A 22,869-nucleotide genomic window follows, 5' to 3' on the forward strand; every position below is an offset into this window, starting at 1 on the left:
AGCATCAGCCTGAGGTGCCAGGCCACATCAAGCACTCGATCTCTAATTGTCATATCCGACAATAAAACAAAGGGCTCAAAAGGAAAGAGGGAATATTAAGGCCAAGAGCTTCCCTCTGCCCATTGCAGGTGGCTCATAAGAAGGCTTGGATGGAAAACACCCCCTTTAACCTTGTGCTATGTCCCTCTTGCAGAGGAATGAGTCAGGAATTTTGTGCACGCAGAGCAATCACCAAACAGCCCCTACAGGTCTACCCAGGACCACGGCTTGCCGAGCAGCTGCTTGTTTACCTGCCACCCATTTCCATGGAATGGGTGTGCAGCCACATTCCTGGGAGCCCCAGCTGCCCCCACCTGCCCGACCTGTCCGTGAGCGGGAGCAAGGCTCGAAGCCACCGTTTGAGAGATGTGATTGCCACAGGGAAACGGTGCCAAGGATGCTCAGTGCTCTGCTGGGATGGCTGAGGAGCCAGCTCAGCAGCTGGGGTGCAAGGCACATTTCTCCCAAATTTGCCCTAAACCAGGACAGGCAGCTGGGGTGTGAGGCAGCGTGGTGGCATCACTGCTGGTGGATGGAGGGGACTTCAGAGCAGCAGAGGGTCCGAGCTGTTGGCTGGATGAGCTCTGGGGCTGACTCAGAGGAGGAGCAGCTCAGCCTCAGTGCCCCAAACCCCCTTCCACAGGAGCTCTCCCTATCCGCTGGAAATGTCGCCGGGAAGCCACCCTGCTCAGGTTACGTGTCCCATTAAGCAAGAGGGACGCGTCCCTCCCGAGCCAGAGCCGCGCTCGCAGTGGCTGTGCCAGCTCAGCAGGGCAGCTCTTGGCAAAGCAGGATGTGCTGCCTGGCTCCCGGGGACGTGGGCAACAACTTTCTATTCCTTTTTGTCCCTGCCAGGCTGATGGGGAGCGAGCGCATCTCCTGCTTTTTCCTGGAGCTGCTGCTGGCTGCAGCACTGCGGGGGAAGGCTGTCCCTGCCCAGCCTGGGCCGGGGAATCCGTGCCAGCATTTTCCCCCGGGGATGCTGAAGTAGCTGCACTTCAAAGGCTCAGGAAGTGTCCATTTTGCCTTCGGCTCCACCAGCCCACGGTTTAGGGTGAAAGCTGCTTGTGTCAGCAGCTGGAGCTGGGAGGAAACCCGGGCTAAGCTAGGGCTGGCCAGGATCAGAGCCCGAGTCACCCAACCCTTCCTCACTGGTCCCTAAAGCATCCCCAGCCACTGCAAAGTGCCCCCAGAAGAAAATCCAGGATGATCGTGGGTTTTCATCCTGCATTTGAAGCAGCCATTTGTGTCAGTTTGGGCACATCCCTTTCCCTCTCCCGAGTGTTGGGGCTGGGGGTTGCTCTGTGCCCCGGGCTGTGCCACTCTAGTTTAGAAGCATGCTGCTGCTGCTGCTGCTGTCACATTTCTTTTGCTTTTTTTTCTCTTCTCCAAAAGTGCCAAGTTTTGTAAAGCAAAAGAACTTCCCATCTTAATGCTGGATGAATTATTTAAAAGGGTCTGTTTGCTAATGTGATTGACTTCAACCAACAGCACAGGCTGAGCTGTAATTATGGGAAAACAATCAAATCTCTATCTGGGTTCACACCATACTGGTCTTGCCACTTTTTGTGTTACAGCAGAACCTGTCGGGCAGCTTTAGCCAAGCTGAGCCTCCTTTCTGCTGCTGGGGCAAAGAAACGCAAACCAGTAGAACCAGTCAGGCTGCAAGGAAAAAATTAGGGCTTATTGTCTGTGCAAGTTCACCCACACTGCTCACTCCTGTCTGCCGTGTCCCAGATGACCGACTGATCACGACCTGAACCGAGCTCCGGGAGCCGAGGAAGAGACACAGGCACAGTGCTCCGACGTGAGTATTGTGCTTGCACTGATTTTTATCCATCCCCCAGCATCCTGGGCAGTGCTGTGTGGCTGGGAAGGGAGCTGGCGTGAGCCACGCGTGGAGAGCTGCCCAAGATTCGCTCAGCAGAGCGCCAGCAGAGCTGTCACTTGGTGCCAGCGCACGGAGCCTGGTCCAGCTCCCATCTGATGGGCAGAGGTTGGTGTGTCACGGGTTTGCTTGCTTTTCTGTCCCCTCTCAGAGCTTGAGGAGGAAATTTGGATTTGTGCAGCCGCTGGGGAGCCGGTGGTTTGGGGCAGAGGGGCAGCTCTGAGGGTCGGTGGGGAGCAGACCTGAGCCCACCTGGGCTGTGCGGCCTCACCAGCCACCACCCTGGGGCTCTCATCTTGAAAACCTTTCCCCTGGTGTTTTCCACCTGAGCGTGAAAGGTAATGGGATATCCCTGCAATCCTAAATGCTGAGAAATAACATCCAGCTCCTTTCAGATGGAGTGAAATAGCTGTGGAGGGTCAGAGCAATTTGTGGGTGTCAGGGTTGGTGTGGGTACCAGGGAGCCCCAGCCGTGTTTGCAGCTGGCAAGGGGGGCCCAGAGGCACAGAGGAACAGAAAAGCTTTCTGAGCAAACATCCAGCAGTGTGACAGCCATGGGGGAGCAGAGCTGTGGCCATATGGGATGGACTGTGTGGGATCCAGGACGTGCCCATCCCGGGCAGGCAGCTCCTGGGTGTTAGTGCTAGGGGGACATCACCCCCTTCCACACCTGACCCACCTTCCAGGCAGCACCTCAGGCAGCCCTGACCTGCACCAAGCCATGCACGTGCTGGGCAGTAAATAACTTTAAATGGAGTTGGGAGTCCCCCTTCCCACCCTATTTCAACCTTGAACTCATCTCTGTTGCCAAAGCTGAGAACAAATATGCTGCTTTTTCCCTCAGCATCAGCTTGGAGCCGGGTTGTGGTGACCCCTGCTAGGTGGTCGAGGTGGCCATCTGTCCCCGTTGTGTCCCTTGTGGCACATCCTGGGTTGTCCAGATTTGTTCCTTCAGGCAGCACAAACATTCAGAGGCTGCAGCTCCTGGGCTTCCAGCAGCCCCAGGCAGGAGCTGGAGTGCTACCGAGGGCTGGCATCCTCCTTCCCTGTTTCCAAGCCAGGAGGAAGGAAGTGGTGGTGGGATTGCTGCAGGGGACAGGCTGTGCCCGCGCACACTGCCTGCCTGTGCGGGGGTTTGCTGCTGCGGGTTGAGCTGTCCCCACTGCCTGCTCCTCGTCCCTTCTGCTGGGACAGTGCCGCGATGGGCAGTGTCCTGAGAGGGCTTTCAGAGGAGATGACTGATGCAATACGACACGAAATGAATGACACTCACACGCTGAGATGTCTGAGGCAAAAAAGGCGCGTTTATTTCTGGACTTCGATATTTAAAGAATTCGAAAAGTGACCATGGATTGGAGGATGAATTGCTACTTCTCCAACTACACTGGTCAAATTAACAGTCCATCAATTTTCTCTTCTTCCAGAAAGGAATGCAAAATAATCATTGTTTACATGAAAAGTGCGTGAGAAACTTCATTACAAAAATGTAAACATCAGAAGGCTCAGAAGAACTTAGAAGAACAGGCAACAGATGACCACAGATCCTCTGCTGGAGGATGCAGGACACTGATGCATTCATTCAAAACCTAGCCTAGGTAGTCATGTGTCCCAAACAGCAGTGTGTCACCAGGCATTTGGGACATGCAGAGATGCTTCAGTCTATAAAAGTGCCCAACTCTGTCCGGCCCAGCTGCTGGACAGCACAACATGGGGCTGAGTTGCTAAGACTCATCCCTGGTGCTGCAGCAGGGTAAATCACCCAGGAGGGGTTTGCAGGGCTAGCTCTCCCTAGCACGTTTCTCCTTTTTTAAATGGTGCTGAAGAGAAAAGCTGATCCTCCCCAAGACTTCATCATCTGGGGATATCCAGGGCTATCTCCATACCCAGGGGAGAGGGCTCTGTTTTTCCCATTTGCATGGCCATTGTCTTGGCTCGGGATGCCCATGCACCCTCCCACAGCAGGAGCAGAGGTGCCAGTTTATGGAAGTGTGGTTGGAAGGAATCTTCATGCCTGTTCTCCCACACAAGACCTGCTTTCCCATGCAGGGCCAGGAATGATGAATTCCCCATGTCAGGAGCAGTGTGGGCTCTGAGCCGTGCTGCTGGGGAGGTCTCTGGCCATGGGGGAGAAGACAGAGGGACCAAGATGCTCTCCAGGCACCATGAGCAGTGTAACAGGATCACAAGCAGAGGGTGGGGTGATATCCACCATCCATCACAGATTCCCAGGGTATTTCCCTGCCACCTTGCCCAGCTCTGGAGCTGGGGGTGGCAGTGGAAGTGTTTTGGATGGGCAGTGACCACGTGCCTCCGATCCCAACAGGGCCTTGAGCTACTCCTGAGCCTCACCACTCCTCAATTAAAGCACCCCAAAAACGTGATAATGCCTCATTAGCCACTTCCCAGAGCATTCTGAGGTGTTAATTGAGGAATGTTTATAGAACCTGCGGTTACCCCGAGATGCACAGGCAGATAAGTGAATACTTTTCATCATCTTCTGAATCCTTCCCGTGGGCAGACAGGCCTGCCCACAGATCTGCCCAAAGCCCACCACACTCTGGGGAGCATCACGGCACGGCTGGTGGCTCCAAATGTCATTTTCATGGCACATCTGGTGGCTCCAAATGTCATTTGTCCTCAAGTGGAGAGCAGGACAAATATTTACTGTTAAACCTCAGCAAAGCAGCAGGAGTTGGGGAGTGGGGGGAGAAAACCTCCCTCCCAGATGGGGCCACTACAAGGAGAGACCCCCAGACTGCCCACCCTGCTCTGTGAAAGCCAGTCAGATTCCTGGGTGTGTTCAGGTATTGCAGAGGACCAACAGCTCTGGTTTCAGTGATCCTGCAAGCCCAGGGCAGCCAAGACTCTGCTGGGAGGAGAGATGTCCCTATTGCAAGGAATAACAAGTACTCCTGGGGGGAATAAGGGCTCTTAGCAGAAATGAGGTAATGGAAGAAAACTTAAACTGGGGGGTTGGTGGTTGCCACAGCAGTTGGAAAAGCAGGAGCTGCCTCCACAGGGCCAGGGTGGTGGGGGAGAAATGGAGCTGCTGAGTTTGTGATCACCAGGGCTGTGCTGTATTATGGCAACAGACACTTTCTGGGGTAGAAGTAAATCAGAGTTCCAGAGTGTGCAGGTTGGGACTTGAGGCTGGAGCTGCATCTTGGAGGTTTTGCTCCAGCTCAGCTCTGCCTGCAGTGGGACACGTCTGTGCACACGTGAGCAGGGGCAGCATCTCCCTGCTGCTGCTGATCCTGCTGAGCTGGTTCGGGGGGCTGTGACCAGCACCAGTCCCCACAAACCCAAAGGGCCATCGGGGCAGGTCACAGCCGTGCTGCAGCTCCACATCAGCCCAGAGGGACCCCCATGCAGCAGCTAGCAGAGGCAGCCCTGGGGCTTGCTGCAAACCCGCCTCTGGGCTGGTGGAGCAGCACGGAGCAGCTGCTCTGCTCTGGGGAGGATTTTCAGGTTGTGCGAGGTAGAGGAAGGCAGCAAATCCTCCCCCCTGGAGAGGCAAGAGCCGAGGCTGCTCCTCCTGTCTCACTTGTTGGGAGGTAATTTTGCAATCTGGCAGCACCCACAGCAGACCCAGCACGGTGGAGAGCAGGCACTGGGCTCCATTTTAGGGCAGTCTGTGCCATGTTAAGTCATGCAAAGAAATAAATACCCAGAAAAAAAATATCCCTGAATGTACCAAAAGAGCCCTCTTCAAGCTGCCAAGCCACGTGCAGCAGCAAAGAGCATTAGCTCCACACTGGCCTGTGAAATACTCCTGGACTGCAGATTTTCCATGAGTGATCAGGCAGTTTTTTCTGAGTACAAACTTGTTTAATAATTCTAAAATTAGACCAGGAACATAGCAGGGTAGCCAAGGAAAGAAAGTTTGGCTGGTCAAAGCAGCTTTGCCCAGCAATCACCCAGAGAAAGGTGTGTGACATCAACCCAGCCTGGAGCTGAGCAGCTCCAGCACTGCTGATGGGGAAATGTCTGGTGGTAAATCCATTAAGCTTCACTGATCCCTCAGTATCAGAATGTCACTGTCCTGCCTTTTTCTTTTCTGTCTTTTTTTTTTAATGACTTAAGCTCGTTTAGCTAATGAGCTGCTTTGTCCTCCTGAAAGGAGACAGGGCTCAGGGTGGGATGTCACACTGTGAGTGTGACAGGCAGTGCTGGGGATGGCATTGAGAAGCCAGGAACTCCCTGGACACCGAGGAATGGGGGTTGGCTGTGCTGTCAGAGCCAGCTGCCCGAGCCCATCCCTTCCCCAGCCCCCCAGGTGGGACAGAAAATAACCTCCCTGCTGCTTTTCCTTTCCCCAGCCACAACAGGAGCACCCTGCCTAAGGAGGGATGCCATCGGTACCCAGGAGATGCTGGGGGCTGCTCCAGCCCCGTGCATGAGAGCAGACACCCCAGGGACCCTGTGCCCCAAACTGGAGCCTTGTCCCACCCTGAGCTGAGCATCGAGGGATGCAGAGAGCAGGTGAACAAAGGCACAGCAGGGAACAACAGCTCCCCCAGGTCTTGGTCTGCACAAACCCTCCAGGTTTAGGGTTGGATGAGGAGTTTGCCTTTGGTCCCTGCCACTGGGGCTCTGTTTGCAGAGGGCACCTGTCACTTTGAAATACTCCCAGCCCCGCTGGGATGCCAAAGGGCTGCTCCAGCCCCGCCACGGGGCTGCATCCAGCACCACCAGCTCTAAATCACAGGGGCAGCTCTGCAAAGGGCTCTAAATGAAATCCCTGTCTCAGGGAGCCAGGTCCACACTCAGGGACTCTGTGGTCTGGGCTTCAGCAGTAAATCTCCCTCAATAAATCCTCCAGAGCAGGGTAGAGGAGCAGTGAGCTGCAGCTTCACGCCTTCACCCATCCACAGCAGGTGAGAGGGAGCAAAGCTGAGCCCTCGGGGAGCCTGGGCTGTCACTGGGGCTGTTCTGCTGCAGGAAAAGGCTGAATCCTGGGAAAAGACACATGGGAGCCATGCTCATGAAGGATCTCTGTCACCATGTGTGGCACAGAGGAGACCTGAGGTCCTCGCCAGGCTTGACACAGAGTGGCTGTTCCATCTGTAGGCAGAGATGGGTTCTGGCACCTCAAAAAGCACCAAAACTGGCAGCTTTTCCCTGCTGATTGGATCTGCAGCAGGTCCCCACTCACCTGAGGGCTCTGAGGAAAAGAAAATGAGGAGTGAAGCCCAACCCTGGTGGCACCACAGCCTCAGCTGTGCATGGAAGGCGAAGCTGCTGCCCACAGCCCAGCCCCAAATCCTGATCTGCCAGGCTCTGCCCGCAGCACTGAGTCACAGCTGCAGGGATCCAGATCCAGCCCCGACACCTGGGCTGCCCCCACACCTCCCACCTCCCTCCACATGCCAGCCCAGCCCTACCTCCCTGAGCAGCAGGCTGGCACCAGTCCCAGCCAGGGTGTCACCTTCCCAGGGTGGCTGAGCTGAATCCTCGTGCCTCAAAATGCTGGGTTCAGCCCTCAGAGATGCCAGCCTTGGGGAAAGGGCTGAACCCTTTGGTACAAGGTGGGCAGGACCTGATCCAGCAGCAGCAAGAGCCGCAGGAGCACATTCAGCCACCAACTCCTCTGCTCCCAGTTGCAATCCCTTCCCAGCTTGCAGCACTGGAGAATGCAATGGGAATTAGTGCCTGGGTGCCTCAGAGCCTTCCCAGCTGGCACTTGGGGTGTCAGTCCCGTGATGGCAGTGCTTGATCTCACAAGCTCCCTTCAGCCCTGGGGAGGTGCTATGCCCAGGGCAGAGCCTGATTTAGGACTCAGTGATCCTGGGAAGTGCATCCCATTACCATCAGGAGGGTTTTTTCCTGTTTTGCAGTAGAGCTGCATGTCATTTCCCCTGGCTGGTTCTTCAGCTGTGGCTCTTGGGGCTGAGATCAATCCCCAATCCCATCTCACAGTGGCAGATCCCAAGCTGGGTGAGCCACACCATGCTTTTATTCGCTGGGTTACATCACCCAGCCCTGGCAACGGGTGGGTTATCCCAGGGGAGCAGGAATAATGGATATTTTCAGTTGTTTCCCCAGAGAATAAGCTCTCTACTCAGTTTGCACTGGATTTGCTGAAAAGCCAGGCAGGGTGGCTGGGGGAGGGTTCGTGTTCAGGCAGCTGCTCCGTGAGCCGAGCGTGCCGAGCTCGCTGCTCGTGCTTGCTGGCGCGTGCCTCATTTCTTTTGAAAATCAGATGCTTTAGGGGAAACTTTCTTCTTCCAGCTCTGCATGCCCACATCTTGCATATGCAGGCGATCTGGCACATCCCTGCTCCGCATGCAGATAAAGGCACGGGCGGGAGCCGGGCTGGGAGAGCCCAGCACAAACCTTCCCCGTGGGGCTGCAGAGCCCGGGCCCCAGCCCACTCGTCACTCTCCAGCTGCAGAGGGGAGGTTTGCTCCCTGGGCATCTATTCCAGGTTGAAGGCTGAGTGTCCAGGTGCTCTGTTGGGGTCAGAATTACTCGCCATGACTCAGTAACCCAGAATGATTTTGGGGAAGAAGTTCCCATGAGGAGATGCTAAACGCCTTCTTGTGGAAGTTCCTCATTCCCAGGGTGGTTCTGGTGGTTCCAGAGGACCCCATGGATGTGCCCATGACAGCTTCCTGCAGCTCTTGGCTCTGGACACCACCTCTCCTGGTTTCTCTGTAAAATTGGCTGAAAAAGCTCTTTTGGGTGTCTCCCAAGGGTTGGAAGAGGCTACAGCCAGTGAGGCCATGCAGGAAGCCCGGGTGATGACAGTGGGGTGGCTGAGTGCTGTGTGTTGCCTCTGTAAAAGCTGTGCATGGTGCCAGAGGGATGAGGGATGCAAGGGAGCATCCCAGCAGAAGATGAGTCCATCAGGCTCAAGCACCAAATCTGCTGTGAATTTCCCCATCATCAGTCCCCATGTGGTCCCAGCACAAGTTCTGCACTCCCTTCTTTATGCTCAAGATGCCCTGCCCCACCTCATCCCAGAGAAATGCAATTCAAGCAGCTCAACAAGTAGAGGAAAAGCCTGATTTTCCAGCTGGGCTTCTCCCAGTATCTAAGACATGCTCTTTGCTATGCTCAGCACTCAGGCAGGATGGACAAAAATGCATCCCATGGTTTAGAAAACAATTTCCCTTCCTAGCTTTGGGCTTTGTCCTTTCCAGAACACCACATGCACCAGACACATCTCTTTTGTTGGGCTTTTTCTTTCTATTTTAGGCTGAAATTTGAAGCAGAAGGACATCCTCACACTGGACACAGCCTGGTGTGTGGCTCAGCCCTGAACATGACCACAGAGAGTTTTGCAGAGTTCCTGAACAAGCTCAAGGAAATCCATGAGAAAGAGGTCCAAGGTAGGGAGACACAATTTTCTTATCAAAACCTGGCCAAGATCCATTTCTTTGTAATACCACCTTGATCCCTTTGGTGTCAAATAACCTGAAGGGAGGAGGAGCAGGTGTGAATTAGGGAGATTTGGGGATTAGTGCTGAGCAAGCAGCACCCTTGGGGATGGCTTGGGACATGAGGTCACAGCCTGTCCCTCAGGGGAGAACACCCACTGGTGGCACATTTGTACCTCTCGTTGGCATACTGAGAATAAAGTAACTTTTTGAATGATGAGAAGGAGCAGAAGAGAGACATTCCTGCACTCCACGTGCTGGAAAGGAGGCCATGGAGGTGCTCAGTCCCTGCAGGAATCCCACTTGCTCCCAGCATTAACCACGGGGGGTTTGGCTGCTTTGTCATGGTCTGTGAGCTGGGAGTTTGCAGAGGTGACACACACACCCGCTGGGCATCAGCTCCAAGCAGGGAGGATTGGAGTGCATTTGGACACTGAGGGATCAAGGGAAAGCAGAAAGATGCAACAATCTATAAGACAGAAGCAGCAGGAGATGAAGCTCTGTTAAAGAAAACGTTTGAGTCAGGTTGGATAGCTTATTCCTCTAGGGAATAAATTATTTCTCAGGCCATACATTATTAAAATAAAAGCCATTAGGTTAAGCAACCAAGTGCCAAGTCCAATTGTTTTCCTATTAGAATAATTCCCAGTATCAATATTATGAACAAAACTTCAGCACTTTTGGATGATTCTGGCTTATGAGTTCATTCTTCTCTTGTGCAATTTCAAGCCGTGTGAGAGTTAGAGGAAACTGTTGAGCAATTTAAACCACATGTTTACATCTACTTTGCATAAAATGGATTTGACAGGATACAATGTCTGCAGATCCATCAAGGAAAGCCGTTCAGCTGTAAATATTCTCCGAGATGCCTTCCAACCATGACAGCTATAAAATACTGCCCACCTGGGAAATGCAGGCTGTGGTGAGAAATAAGTAGAAACAAAACTAAACCAGACTTTTTGGGTCTGCAAAGGAGATGCAGACTCATTAAACAGTGGGCATACAAAACGAGCTCACATTTTGTACAACTTTCCCAGTTACATGAAACTGTGACTGTGTTTAACACCTGCAGTGTGTTACTCCTCATGGGAGATCAGGCTTGTGAATGGATGAGATTGCTGCAGAGCCACACACCTCCCTGAAATCCCATCAGGGCCGTTTGCTTCTGAGTGCTGGGGAATTGAACACCCAGCTCCCTGTGTCTGTTGTCATTGCAGGTCTGCACAGCAAGGTGACGGAGCTGACGACAGAGAAGTGCCGGTGAGCGATGCTGGGGCACGGGGGCGGTTACACCGCTGCAATTCCAGACTTCTGATTGTTCTCCAACACTGCTGGATTACAGAGCACCGTTTGCCTTTCTGGCAGTGCCAAATTTTGGCTCCAGGCAGGGCTTGGGGTGATCCCAGCCCAACTCCAGTTTGCCTTCCCACTGGAAGGTGATGCTTGTGCCACCCAGTGCTCTCTCCCTTGGAAAACAATTAGTGGGAGGAATTAAACTGCTAACTCCAAGGAGGGTGTCATGGAGCAGCATCCAGGCTCCAACACGTTTGTTTCCCCTCCTGCCACACAAGAAAAAGGGTGCTGTGGATGAAGACACGGGTTTTGGGAAGAACTCAAATAGCCCTCTTTTCTTTGTTCTGTTTCTTCAACTAGCGATGCTCAGAGGATTGAAGAGCTGTTTGCTAAAAATCACCAATTAAGGGAACAACAGAAGGTCCTGAAAGAAAATGTGAAGGTGTTAGAAAACAGGTAGGATTTGGTTTTAAGTAGAGTGCTGCTGAGTGACAGTGACGGCACAGTCCTGGGGGAAGAGTTTGGGCTTTGCTGTCTTCTCAGGACTGGGATGTAGCACATGAACCTCTATTTTTCCTATACTCAGCTGCTGGGAGAGTTGGAGGAGTCTGGGCACGTGTATTGGAGATTTCCTAGGCTGGTGTGGTGAGGCTGGGTCTGGAGGGGTGCAAAGGCCAGTGCTGGGCTGAGGGGGTGATTCTAGGTGATGGTCTGGGTGTCCACACTTCCCCGTGGGCAGGGCAGGAACTTATTTCTCCCATGGAAAGCGTGTGGTAACAAGCTGTGGGGTTTCCTTCCTCCAGGCTGCGAGCTGGTCTTTGTGACAGATGCATGGTCACTCAGGAGCTGGCCAAAAAGAAGCAGAATGAGTATGAGACCTCTCATTTCCAGAGCCTGCAGCACATCTTCATCCTCTGTATGTACTGACACCCGCTGTGAGCTTGGCTTTGGCAGGCTGAGTCTTTGCCAGTTAATCCCTCTCCCAGATATTTGCACGTGAGCCCTTGTGGTGAGCAGGAATCTGAGAAGGGTTTGGGGATGGGGAGAAGGGAGGGAGCAGGACTGTCCAAGGAGACATAACCCTTCACACAAATCATCAGAGCTGGGGGTTACAGCCCTCCACACCTCCAGAAAAATGAGAGATTCCAGGCTGTGTCAGCTGCCTGGGAAAAGGATGCAGTCGGCACAGCAGAAGCAACACTCTGGCAAAGATAGGAAAGTCACAGCAGCAGCTCAGCACGGGTAAATGAAATCAAGCAACACGTGTGATGGATCTTCTCCCGAGCCCTTGGCACAGCTCCCAGCACCGCTGAGGCGCAGGGTGTTTTTCCCTGGGGATCTGACCAGCCCAGAGAGGGTCATGGGGTAAAGGAGATAAGGCATTTAGGAGGAATGGAGAGGTGCCAAGAGCCCTTGGTTTATCTTCCCTGCTATGCCACTGCTCCCTGAGTGCTGCTTTCGAGCAGGAGCAAGGCAAGGCACCATGCCTGGGAGCCCAGCCGTGCTCTCCATGGCCTCCTTGCTGCAGCACCCGGTGCTGGGTGCTCACATCTCCCTCTGGCCTCTGTCTGATCCCCGCTGAGACCCCCAGCCCTCCCCCTAACACAGCACCCACTCATCACTCTGCCCTGGTGCAGGATGTTTCACTGTGCCCAATCCACCACTGCCTCCTCTGGCTCTGGGTCTGAATCTGGCTCTGGGTCTGAATTTGAGTCTGGGTCTGGGTCTGGGTCTGAATTTGAGTCTGGCTCTGGCTCTGGCTCTGGGTCTGGCTCTGGGTCTGAATTTGAGTCTGGGTCAGTCAGGGTCATGCTCTTCCCTGAGCTGGGGATCTGCAAGCAGACCCAATCCTGATGCAGCCTGAGTCAGAAAGTTGCTCCCTTTTATCCCTCAGCCCCAGCAGTTTTACAAAGAAGGAAGGAAATTCAGCATCCCTCCAAAAGTTGGTGCCATTCCCTCCTCCTCCCCCGGGCACCCAGAGAGCTGTGAGCAGCATCCTTGCAGCATCTGAACTCACAGCACCTCCTCTGTCCCTGCAGCAAACGAGACCAATCGCCTGAGGGAGGAGAATAAAACTCTCAAGGAAGAACTGAAGAGGCTCCAGAGCCTGGAGTAAGCACTTTTCTGGTTTCATTCTTTACAAGGGGCATTGGCAACAACCAGGGCATCCCCAGAGCTGGGCAGGGCAAGGTCCAGACTGGGGCATCCTCAGGGGTATTTTAGCATCTAATTCCCGTGGGTTCCTGTGTATGTAAGACAGGGAAAAATCCCTAATAGTCTTAAAATCCCTATTGACCTTTGCTCACTCCCCTGTTCACCAGCATCCAATGATTAATTTTTGGGGAACAAAGTTATTCAACCCCCTGGAAACAAAGCCCTGGGCAGCTTGCATGGATCTCAGCCTGGGATTCCATGGCTTTTCCATGGCACCAGCTCCCCTCCTGCAGCAGCCAGAGAGGGTCTGCAGGAAGCAGGTGGCTTTGGGGGAAGGAGAGTGACACACAAGGGACTGTGATGGGGTTAAAGAGGGAGAAGTGATCTGCACCAACAGGTTCACAGCCCAGCAGAGCGCTGTGCTGGAAGCCAAGTAACCTGCCAGGCTGGCCAATATATACAAATCAGCTCATTCCTCAAGGGTTTAAAGTCCAGAGGAATTAGCACTGAGGGATTAGTTTGGAAATGTGTTTTCTTTGGAGCACAGGAGCACCATCCACTTAAAGAGAAACTCTGGCTTTTACTCCCCAGTGCTTCCCCAGAGCTGAGTGGCTCCAGAGCTGTAGGCTGGGCTGGGCTTGCTGAGCACTGAGTGATTCTGCTCTGCTCTCCCCTGAGATGCTGGATAGGAGGATTTCCAGCCAAACATCCACATCTCAGCATCAGAGCCCATGCAGGGCACTGTGTGTGTCTCCAAGGCTCAGGCACTCCCTTGTGGCACTGAGCATCAGCCTCTCCATCTTGATTTGGTGACAGGGGGCAGACACCACATCCCTGTGCTGAATCCACCCTTCCATCAGGCTGAAAGCCCAGCCAGGGCCAGGTTCCCACAGAGCTTTTGCAACAGCCACAGCTGGGTCCTGGCTTACCCAACATCGTGGCTTCCTGCAACGTTGCCCACAACCAAGTGGGGCAATCACACCTCCAAGTGGGGCTGTCCATGCCCCAGACTGCAGCTGGGCTGCTGATAAGCTGCAGTGGAAGGAGGTGAGTCTGAGGATCTGGAATATCCACATACACACTTAGATAAATATGTATATTTGTGTATCGGGCTCAGAGCTCTCAGTACAGTGGCTCCAAAATCTTCCTTCTCCTGCCCCTTCCCATTCATTCATGTCCTTTTCCTTCCAACAGGGACAGGACAAAGACCCCAGGAGTCTCCTCCAGAGAAAGCTGCTCCACACCAAGCTCCCCTTTGACTTTGCTGTCCCCAGTGAGCAGGAATGTCAGCGCAGAGAAGGCAGAGCAGAGGGAAGCGGGAGCCCAGCAGGACGTGCCAGACCTCGAGCTCAGTGAAGGTGGGTGTTGCTGGCTCCTGCCACCCTTGAGGGATCTGAGGATGTGAAAAGTGACTGAGCCATGGTGCAAAACTACTCTGGGAAAGGGTCTGGAGAGCAAAGAGCAAGCTGTTGGCAGCTCAGATGGACATGGCCGAAAAGCTGATGGGGGGAAATGCAGGTCAAGGGAGAAACACCCAGCTCTGCATTAGAGCAAAAGAATGCTTGGGTGCCCTCACTGAAAGAAAATTCATGCAGAGACCATGGCATTCCCTTCCTGCCACCCACACATGCAACAAAAGGCACGTTCAGTCAGGTGCTGGCTTGAGCCAAAAGGTAATTTTGACTCAAAATCCTCACTGAGAGGTGGTTGGTAGCAGCCAGTGGCATCCCTGGGAGGCTGCAGGGCTCCAGCCCACTCAGGGCAGGGCTACAGCAGCTCTAGGGGAGCATTACAGCAGCTAGCTGTGTCTTTTTTTTTTGCAGAAAAGCCTCCAGAGAAGCTCCAGAGAAGCTCTCCAAGCAGCAGGACTTCTCCGGGCACTCTCCTCCAAGAAGTCAGCCTTGCAGAAATAGTGAGTTGTCAGAGGTAGCCTGATGGCCTCAGGCCTTCTCCCCACTGCTGTGGTCATCTGAAGTGGATCACGACAAGCAGATTGGGATAGGGAAAGAGTAGGAGGCACTTGGGGGTGGAACAATTAGCCAGACTTTGGAAGTTTGTCATTTCCAGAGCCTGGCATTCAGTGGATGCAAGGACAAACACAGAGAGGGTGTCAGCCCTCAGCAGGGCTGCTGAGTGACATGGTGACACTGGGCACTGGGAGATGAGACTGCAGGACCTGGACCTGTTCCTGGTCATGGGAACTCAAGCCCACATGCACACCCACACAGATACTTCTGTTTTGGCACAGGTTTTGCTTACTCGACCTCCACAAAAAAAAACTTGAAAGAGCAGGTGAAAAGGGGTTTTGGTAAGGCTGCGGGCAGGCTGTGGGGATAATTAATAGGGATCACAGGAAGGCTTGGTGACATCTCCAGGTGGGCAGGGGAAAGTCAAGTCAGAACATGTGGTGAGCCTTTCATGACAGCTGATGGAGACAACGATGTCCTGGCGCAGGTACTCCACCAGAAATACACCCACCAGACCAGTGTGTGCCAGGAGCTTGCATGAATAAAGTCTTGCGTGAGTAAAAAGGCCTGACTACGGGACAAGGAATTTGCAGGGTCTTATCTTGGTTAAGCCACTGAATCATGGCTTAAGAGGAGATGCAAAATTCCCTGTGCTACAAATCAGTGCAGCCAGAAAATGGAGAGTACATGAAGGGAAAATTTCCTGGGCAAACGAATAAAAAACTTGATAGAGCTGTGGACCAGAACCATATCAAGCAGAGCACTCAGGAGCTGTCTGTCTTGTCCTCACTGGTGAGGAGATGTGTCCCAGTTCAGCCAGGCTCCCTGGAGCCTGAGGCACGCTGCAGAATGGCTCAGCTGGACTTTCTGTCCTCTGGCACACTGCAGAATGGCTCAGCTGGGCTTTCTGTCATCTGGCACACTGCAGAATGGCTCAGCTGGGCTTTCTGTCCTCTGCCACAGGCATCCCAGAGGATTTCCAACCAGCTGCATGGAACCATTGCCCTGGTGAGACCTGGCTCCAGACCCTGCCTCCTGGAAAAGAGTCCTTCAGGGCCAGCAGTGTCTCCACCAGGCAGGAAGGCTCCTCTCCCTGCAGAGCATGAGCACAGCCCCAGCCTCGAGGCGTGAGTACCTGGGAGTCCTGGTGTGGGCTGACCCAAGGCTATTGCAGCTGTCCCTCGGAGGATGGATGGCCAGCAGTCACTGTGTGTGTCCACCTCCCTCCCCAGACTTCTCCCACAGCCTTGGGAATGGGGGGATATCCCAATTTGCACCAGTAAAAAATGACTGGAATCCAGCCCAGCAAGATCAGGCTCTCGTTGTTCCGGCTCCTCAGACAGACCCACAAAGTGAGCCAGGTGTCCCCACATCCAGGCAGAAGGACTGTCCCAGGCAGGCAGCAATTCCTGCTCCTCCTTATCTATTCTAATGGGCTTTCCTGCAGGGCTCAGCACTTCCCAGGCTTCTCCTCCCCACTGATTTCAGGAGCACAGAGGGCTGAGCAAGGCCAGTGAGTTCACCTGCAGACAGAGAGTTTCCCAGAGTGCGAGGAGTTCTGCAGAGCATTCCTGGGAACAGCTTGCACTCATGGAAGCTGCCAAATAACCAGCAGCAGCACGGACTGGGTTTGCAGGGCAGGTTCCTGCACTGCACCAACCTTCCTAGGATGGCTGTAAAAGTTTCCCATTGAGTGAGATTAGGGGAGGGTGGGCTGTTCCTGGGGCTGTTCCTCTGTCCTGGGAGTCTTCAGGCACTAAGAAAGCCCAGGGGAATAGTTAGGATGGTGCTGGCTGTAAGATGTTATTCAAAAAGTGACTTCTCTGCAGAAGTGCTGATGTGAGAGGTCACTGCATCCTTACCCTCTCTCAACCCCCTGCCTTGAACTGCCGTGGCCTGGGGACAGGGGATTGCTCCTGAATGGTGGGATGGGAATGGCTTCCTGCATTGTGTGGGATGGGAATGGCTTCCTACTGCTGACTGCCTGATGTCCCTGGCCACCAGGACCCTCCTCCCCAGCACAGAACCCAAACACAAACATGATGTACTGACCAAGAGCTGCAACAGGGCATGGAAAGAGCAGGAGAGACCACACACATCCCTGCACAACTGAGAAACCATGGGAAAGCTGTGATACTAATACGTGGGTTGTTTTTTTTTTTCCTGATGTGATCTATAATGCAAATTTTTTTCCACGCTTTTCTTTAGTTATTTAACAGCGAGCAAACTGGACTCCGCCAAGGTTGCTCCATCCTACGAAAACCTAAAGCTGAGTGCCCGGAGAGAGCAGCTGTGCCTCCTGCACAAGCACCTTTCCCTGCAGCAGCTGGGGCTGGCGAGTCCCAGCGCCCCGGGCGAGCGGGACGGCGGCGGCTTCCCCGGCCACCTGCTCCGGAGCAAGGCTGCCGACGGCAGGACGCGCTCCCGGGACACCTGGGATGACCACCTGCTGAAGCTTCCTGCCACCATGGTGTACGTGAGGGACCAGCAGCTGGAGGAGAAGCTGCAGCTCCTGAAGCAGCGGGAGCGGCTGCAGCATCTCCTGCTGCAGCAGTGCCAGCCGGGCCCGCGGGCACACGGCGACACCAAGCCCCCGCCCGCGGAGCGGCCGCTGTCCCCGTGGCTGGGCATCGCCGCAGGATGCAAGGAGGAGAGGTTATTCCTGGAGGATGCTGCGGATGGGAAGGGAGAGAAGGAGCTCTGGCTGAGCCGGGACCGCGCCGAGCTCCGAGCGAAGGTGAAGGAGGCGAGGGACGATGATGCGGACGCGCCGCTGGACCTGTCCGAGTCCGGCCGCGGCAGGGAGACAGACTGGCACAGACAGACAGACGGCCGCCGGGAGCTGCGGGGCTGCGGCAGCCCGCGGGACAGCCCCGGGGACAGCCCCGCAGGGGGACACAGGGCTCAGCGGGACGAGCTGCGCTGCCCCTACCACTGGCCCGGTGGCACCCGGGCACTGCCTGCTGCTGCCAAGGAGGAGGAGGAGGAGGAGGAGGATGCAGCTGTGGTGAGTAATGACTTGCTGGATACCACTGCAGCCCCTTGCCCACCCCAGGGCGCCCAGCACTGCTGCTGGGACCGCTGGGACCTCCTTGGGAGGATGGATTTGGTGTGTGAAGCCAATTTGCACATGGCAGAGCCGTGGCTGCTCAGTCCTGGCTCTCACTCCCCCGCTCCCCTCCAGTGCCCGCAGGGTTCCATCCAGGCCCGAGGGCAGGCAGAGCCTGTGCTCCCTCCCACGGGCTGCTGCAGGCTGTGCTGGGCTCCCTGCAAGCACACCACGGTGCACAGGAACATCTCTGCGATGCTTGTCCCTGTGGGTGTCACTGTCATCAAGAAAGGGCTGGGGACAGCCCTCTCCTGCCTGGTGACAGCAGCGTTTGTGCTCCCTGTGTCCCTGTGTCCCACAGCTCAGGCTTTCACGGGCGTATCTGACAAACAGCTCCACACCGAGCGACCCAGAGGCCCCTCCTGAGGCTGGGCTGAGGCGGGATGTTGGTGCACAGAAGGGAGAAGCAGGTAAGAAGCCCCAGGCCAATGTGACATTTGAGAAGGCAGCAGTGAAAGGTGCCTTTTGGGGAAGGCATTTCCCAGCCCAGAGCTCTCTGCTGGGCTCTGCACACATCTGCCAGCCCACCTTCCAGGGACCAAGTGCTCCTGCCTCCCAGCTCTTCTGGGCCTTTGGGGGAGCTTCAGGTTTCACATTTCTGTCCTTGAGAGCTCAGTTTTCTATCCTAGATATGTCCAAAATTCAGGCTCAGAACTTTACTTGGAGAAAGCCCTGTGCCTCTGTCCAGCACAGACAGGAGCCACCCTTGGCATGTCCTTGGATGCTCAGCGGAGCACCCTGTACTCCACGCTGGGGGCATGGAATTCTCCAGGAGCTGAGGAGTCAGCATAGCTCTGACCTCTTGGCAAAACCCGCTCCACATTGTCCTGTTGCTGCTCCAGCATTTCCCACTCCTCTCAGGGAAGAAGCAGCTCAGAATGTCCCAGCAGAGATGAGGAAAATGCAAGAGGTTTGCAGGACTAGCGCTGGAAAACCATCCCTGTCTGTCCCCTTGCTCCAAAGTGTGTCCTGTGATGACACAGCACGTGGGGTTGAGCACAGAGCCGGGGATGCTGGTACCTGCAGCAGGTAGATCAGGATGGTTTCCTTCCTTTCCTTGCTCCACCCTCCACAAGAGCCCTTCCAAGGCTTTCTCCCTGCCTGACCCCCAGGAGACACAGGTGCCAGGTTTGTCCAGGCGGGTGGGAGGCAGCAGCCATAGGGATCAGAGTGGGAAGCACGTCTGCTGCTCAGTACCAGCCTTACTGGCTTGGCCAGAAAGTTGAGCTCGCCTGGATTAGTTGGTCTGGGCGTGTCGGAGTGGTTTGGGAACACTCTCCAGAGCAGGATTTTTCACAGTGGAGGAGAAAAAAAAAAAAATAAAAAAAAAGAGAGTCCTCTGTGATTTACATGCTAAGGAGATATCATCATGGCAGAAGAATTTCAGCTGATTACATTCTGGGTGTGGGAATACAGGACTTTCTTCAGTTCTCACCTTAAGGTTGACACAAAGCCCGGGAAACAATACACAAATACTTCTGCACCTTCTAGTGAACCTTAACCTGCAGAAGGATAAGGTGAGGATGGGATCAGGCTAGAGGGAATCCAGGAGTGCCTGGAAGCAGCATCACCTGCTCTCCCACCTCTGCAGGGGCAGCAAGAGGGGGCTGCCCTGCTTTGCTCCATCCTGGCTAGAGCTGGGTGTGATGAGCAATAAGTATTGAGCTTTGGGGGTGCCCCTGCCCCTCAGAAGAGGGCACAGCCCTGTGCCCAGCCCTTTCTGCCCACCATGGCCAGCCGAGGTGAGTTACTGTGTGTGCAGACAGGGGATGCCACCACCAGCAAGGCTTGGCCCCCCGCCCTGGAGATGCAGTGTGTGCAGAGGTCGGGTGTGTGCAGGGACATGTCTGGGGCTGTGTAGCCCCAGGGGCTGTGCTCCGTGAAATGCTTCTGCTGGGAAGGGAAGTATCTCCCCTGCCTTTCCTTCCTCTGCTCCTCAGTGCACATTCGCTGCCAAGAGCTACCAGCAGCAGACATGAGATTGTCCCTTTCGGCCTCTTCACTCCAACACGCTTCTCCCCACCTGGGGCTCAAACAGGAAGGTGCAGTCTGGGGCTTAAATAGCCCCAGTTTCCCTCCTGCATGTAGCCACAGATGTTGGGACAGCTCTTGTGACTTGGTGTAGCAAAGTCCTGTGGATACAGCTTTCCTGGGAGCTGGTTTCTCAATAGAGTCTTGTTGGATCACTCCTAAATATTAATTCTAGGCCACGTAGCTTGCAGTGCCTCTGCTTCACAGCACAGTTTATTGCTGAAGCTGCTTTCTACCTCAGTGGCTCTGTGAGCCTGGGCCAGTGGCTCTGCATCTGCTCATGAGCTTGTCAAGCCTCCCACCAGCCAAAACCCTTCTTTTTGTGTTTCTTTAGATGACAATGATGCCGAGTCTGGGAAGCAAGAATCCGATGAGCCAGACACAACGGACAGTGAGGTTTGTTTGTTTGTTCTCAGCCATCAGCTCAGGCTGCTGTGTCCCAGAGGCATCAGACAGGCTGTCCCAGCCCAAGCTCCCTCCAGAAGGTGATGGAGCTTCCTGCACCAGGTGCCAAACCTCATTCCCACCCAGTTGCACAACTTGCTGCTGAAGGGTAGAAGTGCCACTCTTTCCAGCCAGTCAAGTGTCTATGAACACTAGCGTTTGTCATCACTCCATAGCAATGGTCACAAAGGTCCCTGGCAAAGCCACCAGCTCCCTGGGAAAGACAGGGTGGTTTGTAGACTGACTGCTCTTCTCGTTGGTGTAGGACAAGTATGAAGATGAGATCCTACAAGAAGCTGAGGCTGACGGGAAACACTTTTGCACCAAAGTTCATGCGCAGCAGAGGAAGAGAAAAAGAGGACAGGATCCCTGGATAAAAGGTAGGGAGGAGAAGTTCCTTGGGGCATCAGCTCAAGGCTACAACTTCTGCTGCTTCCAGAGGGACTCCTGTGAGAAATGCCCAAGGACAGGGGAGAGGAGGGTTCTCCTCTGAGCCATGTTTTTGCAACACTCATATCTCCAGCCAGAGGAGCCCCAGCTAATGGTTAGCCAGGACAGCCTGGGCAGGGTGACCAGGAGAGCACCCCAAGCACCTAAGCTAACAGAGCTTAGTCCCTTGTGTTTGCTTATCTGGTCAGGGAGGTGGTGACTGGGGAAGGCCAAATTCCCAGGGGTGAGTTATTGACATTCAGAGAAAGGTTTCTGCCAGTTCTGTTGATCTTCCAGTGTGGCTGTGGAGGTTTCCCTGCTGACAGAGGAATGTGCTGTACCCATGTACCCTCCAGGTGAACAAGCAGAAAACTGCTCCTAATAAGGGCAAGATAAGACAGTTTGTCTGTCAGGCCTTAAAAAATGCTCTGTCAGAAAAACCCTGCTGCTCTGTCCTGGTGGTAAAAAAAAAGCGAAGTGTTGGCCCAACCATAAATGCAGAGACGGCTGTTGCTTAACCTTGGAAGGAGCTTGTTTACCAGCCTGGCCTTCAGAGGCCCTGCTCACTCAGGGGACACCACCACAGCTGGGTGACAAGAGGGTTTGCTGTACAAAACCAGGCACTTGGAGCAATGGGTGGGAGCACAGCTCTCCTGTGTGGCCCTGGGCAGACACATTTGACCCTCCAGGACTGGATGGGGATGTCCCAAGTGAGGGGTGGGTGCAGCAGCGGCAGGAATGGGGTGATGGAGGGGTGCAGCACCTCTCTCAGCATGGTGTGGGCCATGAGCCACACTGGAACAGGGAGAAATCCACAGAATGCATCCTGCTGCTCTGGGTACCCTGTCAGGAATGCTTCTGCATCAGGTCAGTTCTCTGCCTGTTTCTGCTTCACATTGTTTTGTGTCCAGGAGCACAGCAGCCTCCCCTGGATACCCGCACATCTCACATGTGAGGGGTTTCTCTTCATCTTTCCTGTGCTGAGCTTTGCTTCCTCCTGCGCTGTCCCTGTTTTGGGATGAAGCCATGCTGACTCCAGAAGCGTAAATCCATTTCTCTGTGGTTAACTCCTGCTGTCATCTGGCTGTTTACAGGATCTAAGAAGTCAATGAGAGGAAAAAAGAAAATCAAAGTGGAGCAATGCCCAGTGGGGATCACAAAGGAACTGGAGAATTGCTCTGCTTCCCACAATGATCCCTCCAAGGACAGTTAACAGCAGGGCAGGATGGAGCAACTGCAGACCAAAGGACAGCGCTCAGAGACCTCAGAATCCCACCCACGCCAGGAGAGTGAATCCTCCTGTCATGCTGGGCCAGGCAGTGGGGAATTCATAAGGACCCATTTGTGAGCAGAGCACCCTGAAAGTCCTCACTCAGTGCCACAGGAGAGGCTGAGCAAGGATGAGCCATGCAGGTGACACCTGGAGCAGCCAGGTCACTGCTGGTGGAGCCCCACAGTCAGTGATCCCAGCCCTGTGCCAGAGCAGAGCCGCAGATTGGAGCTAGGAAGAGGAGATGTCTCTTTGGAACCCTCACCCTGCATCAGAACCGTGTTATCCCTGGGATTTCACACTTGGAGAATGGACTACCAGACCCTTGTCCTCATGAAGGATGTCCCAGTGGCTGGCTGAGGGGTGGTGATCAAACCAAACACTGCAGAGCCCCATGGACAGCCTGCTTCAATTAAATCCCTACCCAGGTTTCATACACACGTGGGTCTGCTCTGACCTGGGGGAAGTCCATGGTTTTCTCTTCCAGTTAAGTGAGGAGCAAGTACCTGGGCAGAGAGGTGGGATGTGTCCCTGGAGAGGGCAGGGAGAAGAGCGTGGGAAGGGAGGGTTTGGGTGCTCCCTGTCCCCAGCGTGTCCTGGAAAAGGTCAGTGTGTGAGACCCAGCTGCAGCTCACAGCAGAGCACCATCTCAGCAGCTCACACTGACCTTGGCAGGATTGCTGGGAGCTATTTTTCACGTGGATAAACTGTTCTTAGTAATCTTTTTCTGACGGGATGAGATGGGAAGGGCTGCAGCGAGCATCCCTGCTCACAACATCGATCCAGGAGCCAGGCTGGCACACAGGTGGAGAGAACAGGGACAAACAGAGACCAGCAGAGAAGTGCCAGAGCCAATTCCTGCT

At 54.4% G+C, this 22,869-nt stretch overlaps 1 protein-coding gene across 1 annotated transcript; it reads left to right on the top strand.

Moving 5' to 3' along the window:
- Positions 1-1,707: 1,707 nt before the first annotated feature.
- On the top strand, positions 1,708-22,435 carry RBBP8NL (RBBP8 N-terminal like). Its single transcript, XM_038159446.1, has 15 exons — positions 1,708-1,846; positions 6,247-6,409; positions 9,128-9,261; positions 10,527-10,569; positions 10,963-11,058; positions 11,406-11,518; positions 12,642-12,714; positions 13,951-14,114; positions 14,580-14,668; positions 15,687-15,850; positions 16,932-17,730; positions 18,134-18,242; positions 20,198-20,259; positions 20,573-20,687; positions 21,831-22,435. The coding sequence occupies exons 3-15, from the start codon at positions 9,195-9,197 to the stop codon at positions 21,947-21,949; spliced, it is 2,013 nt and encodes a 670-aa protein (XP_038015374.1). The 5' UTR covers positions 1,708-1,846; positions 6,247-6,409; positions 9,128-9,194; the 3' UTR covers positions 21,950-22,435.
- Positions 22,436-22,869: the final 434 nt, after the last annotated feature.

Source organism: Motacilla alba, chromosome 20 (assembly GCF_015832195.1).
Source record: "Motacilla alba alba isolate MOTALB_02 chromosome 20, Motacilla_alba_V1.0_pri, whole genome shotgun sequence".
Lineage (NCBI taxonomy): Eukaryota > Metazoa > Chordata > Aves > Passeriformes > Motacillidae > Motacilla > Motacilla alba.

Coding starts and splice junctions, on each gene's coding strand:
- RBBP8NL (XM_038159446.1), top strand. CDS start 9,195: ATGACCACAGAGAGTTTTGCAGAGTTCCTGAACAAGCTCAAGGAAATC. Junction 14,115..14,579: donor AGACCTCGAGCTCAGTGAAG/GTGGGTGTTGCT, acceptor TTTTTTTTGCAG/AAAAGCCTCCAGAGAAGCTC. Junction 17,731..18,133: donor AGGAGGAGGATGCAGCTGTG/GTGAGTAATGAC, acceptor TGTGTCCCACAG/CTCAGGCTTTCACGGGCGTA.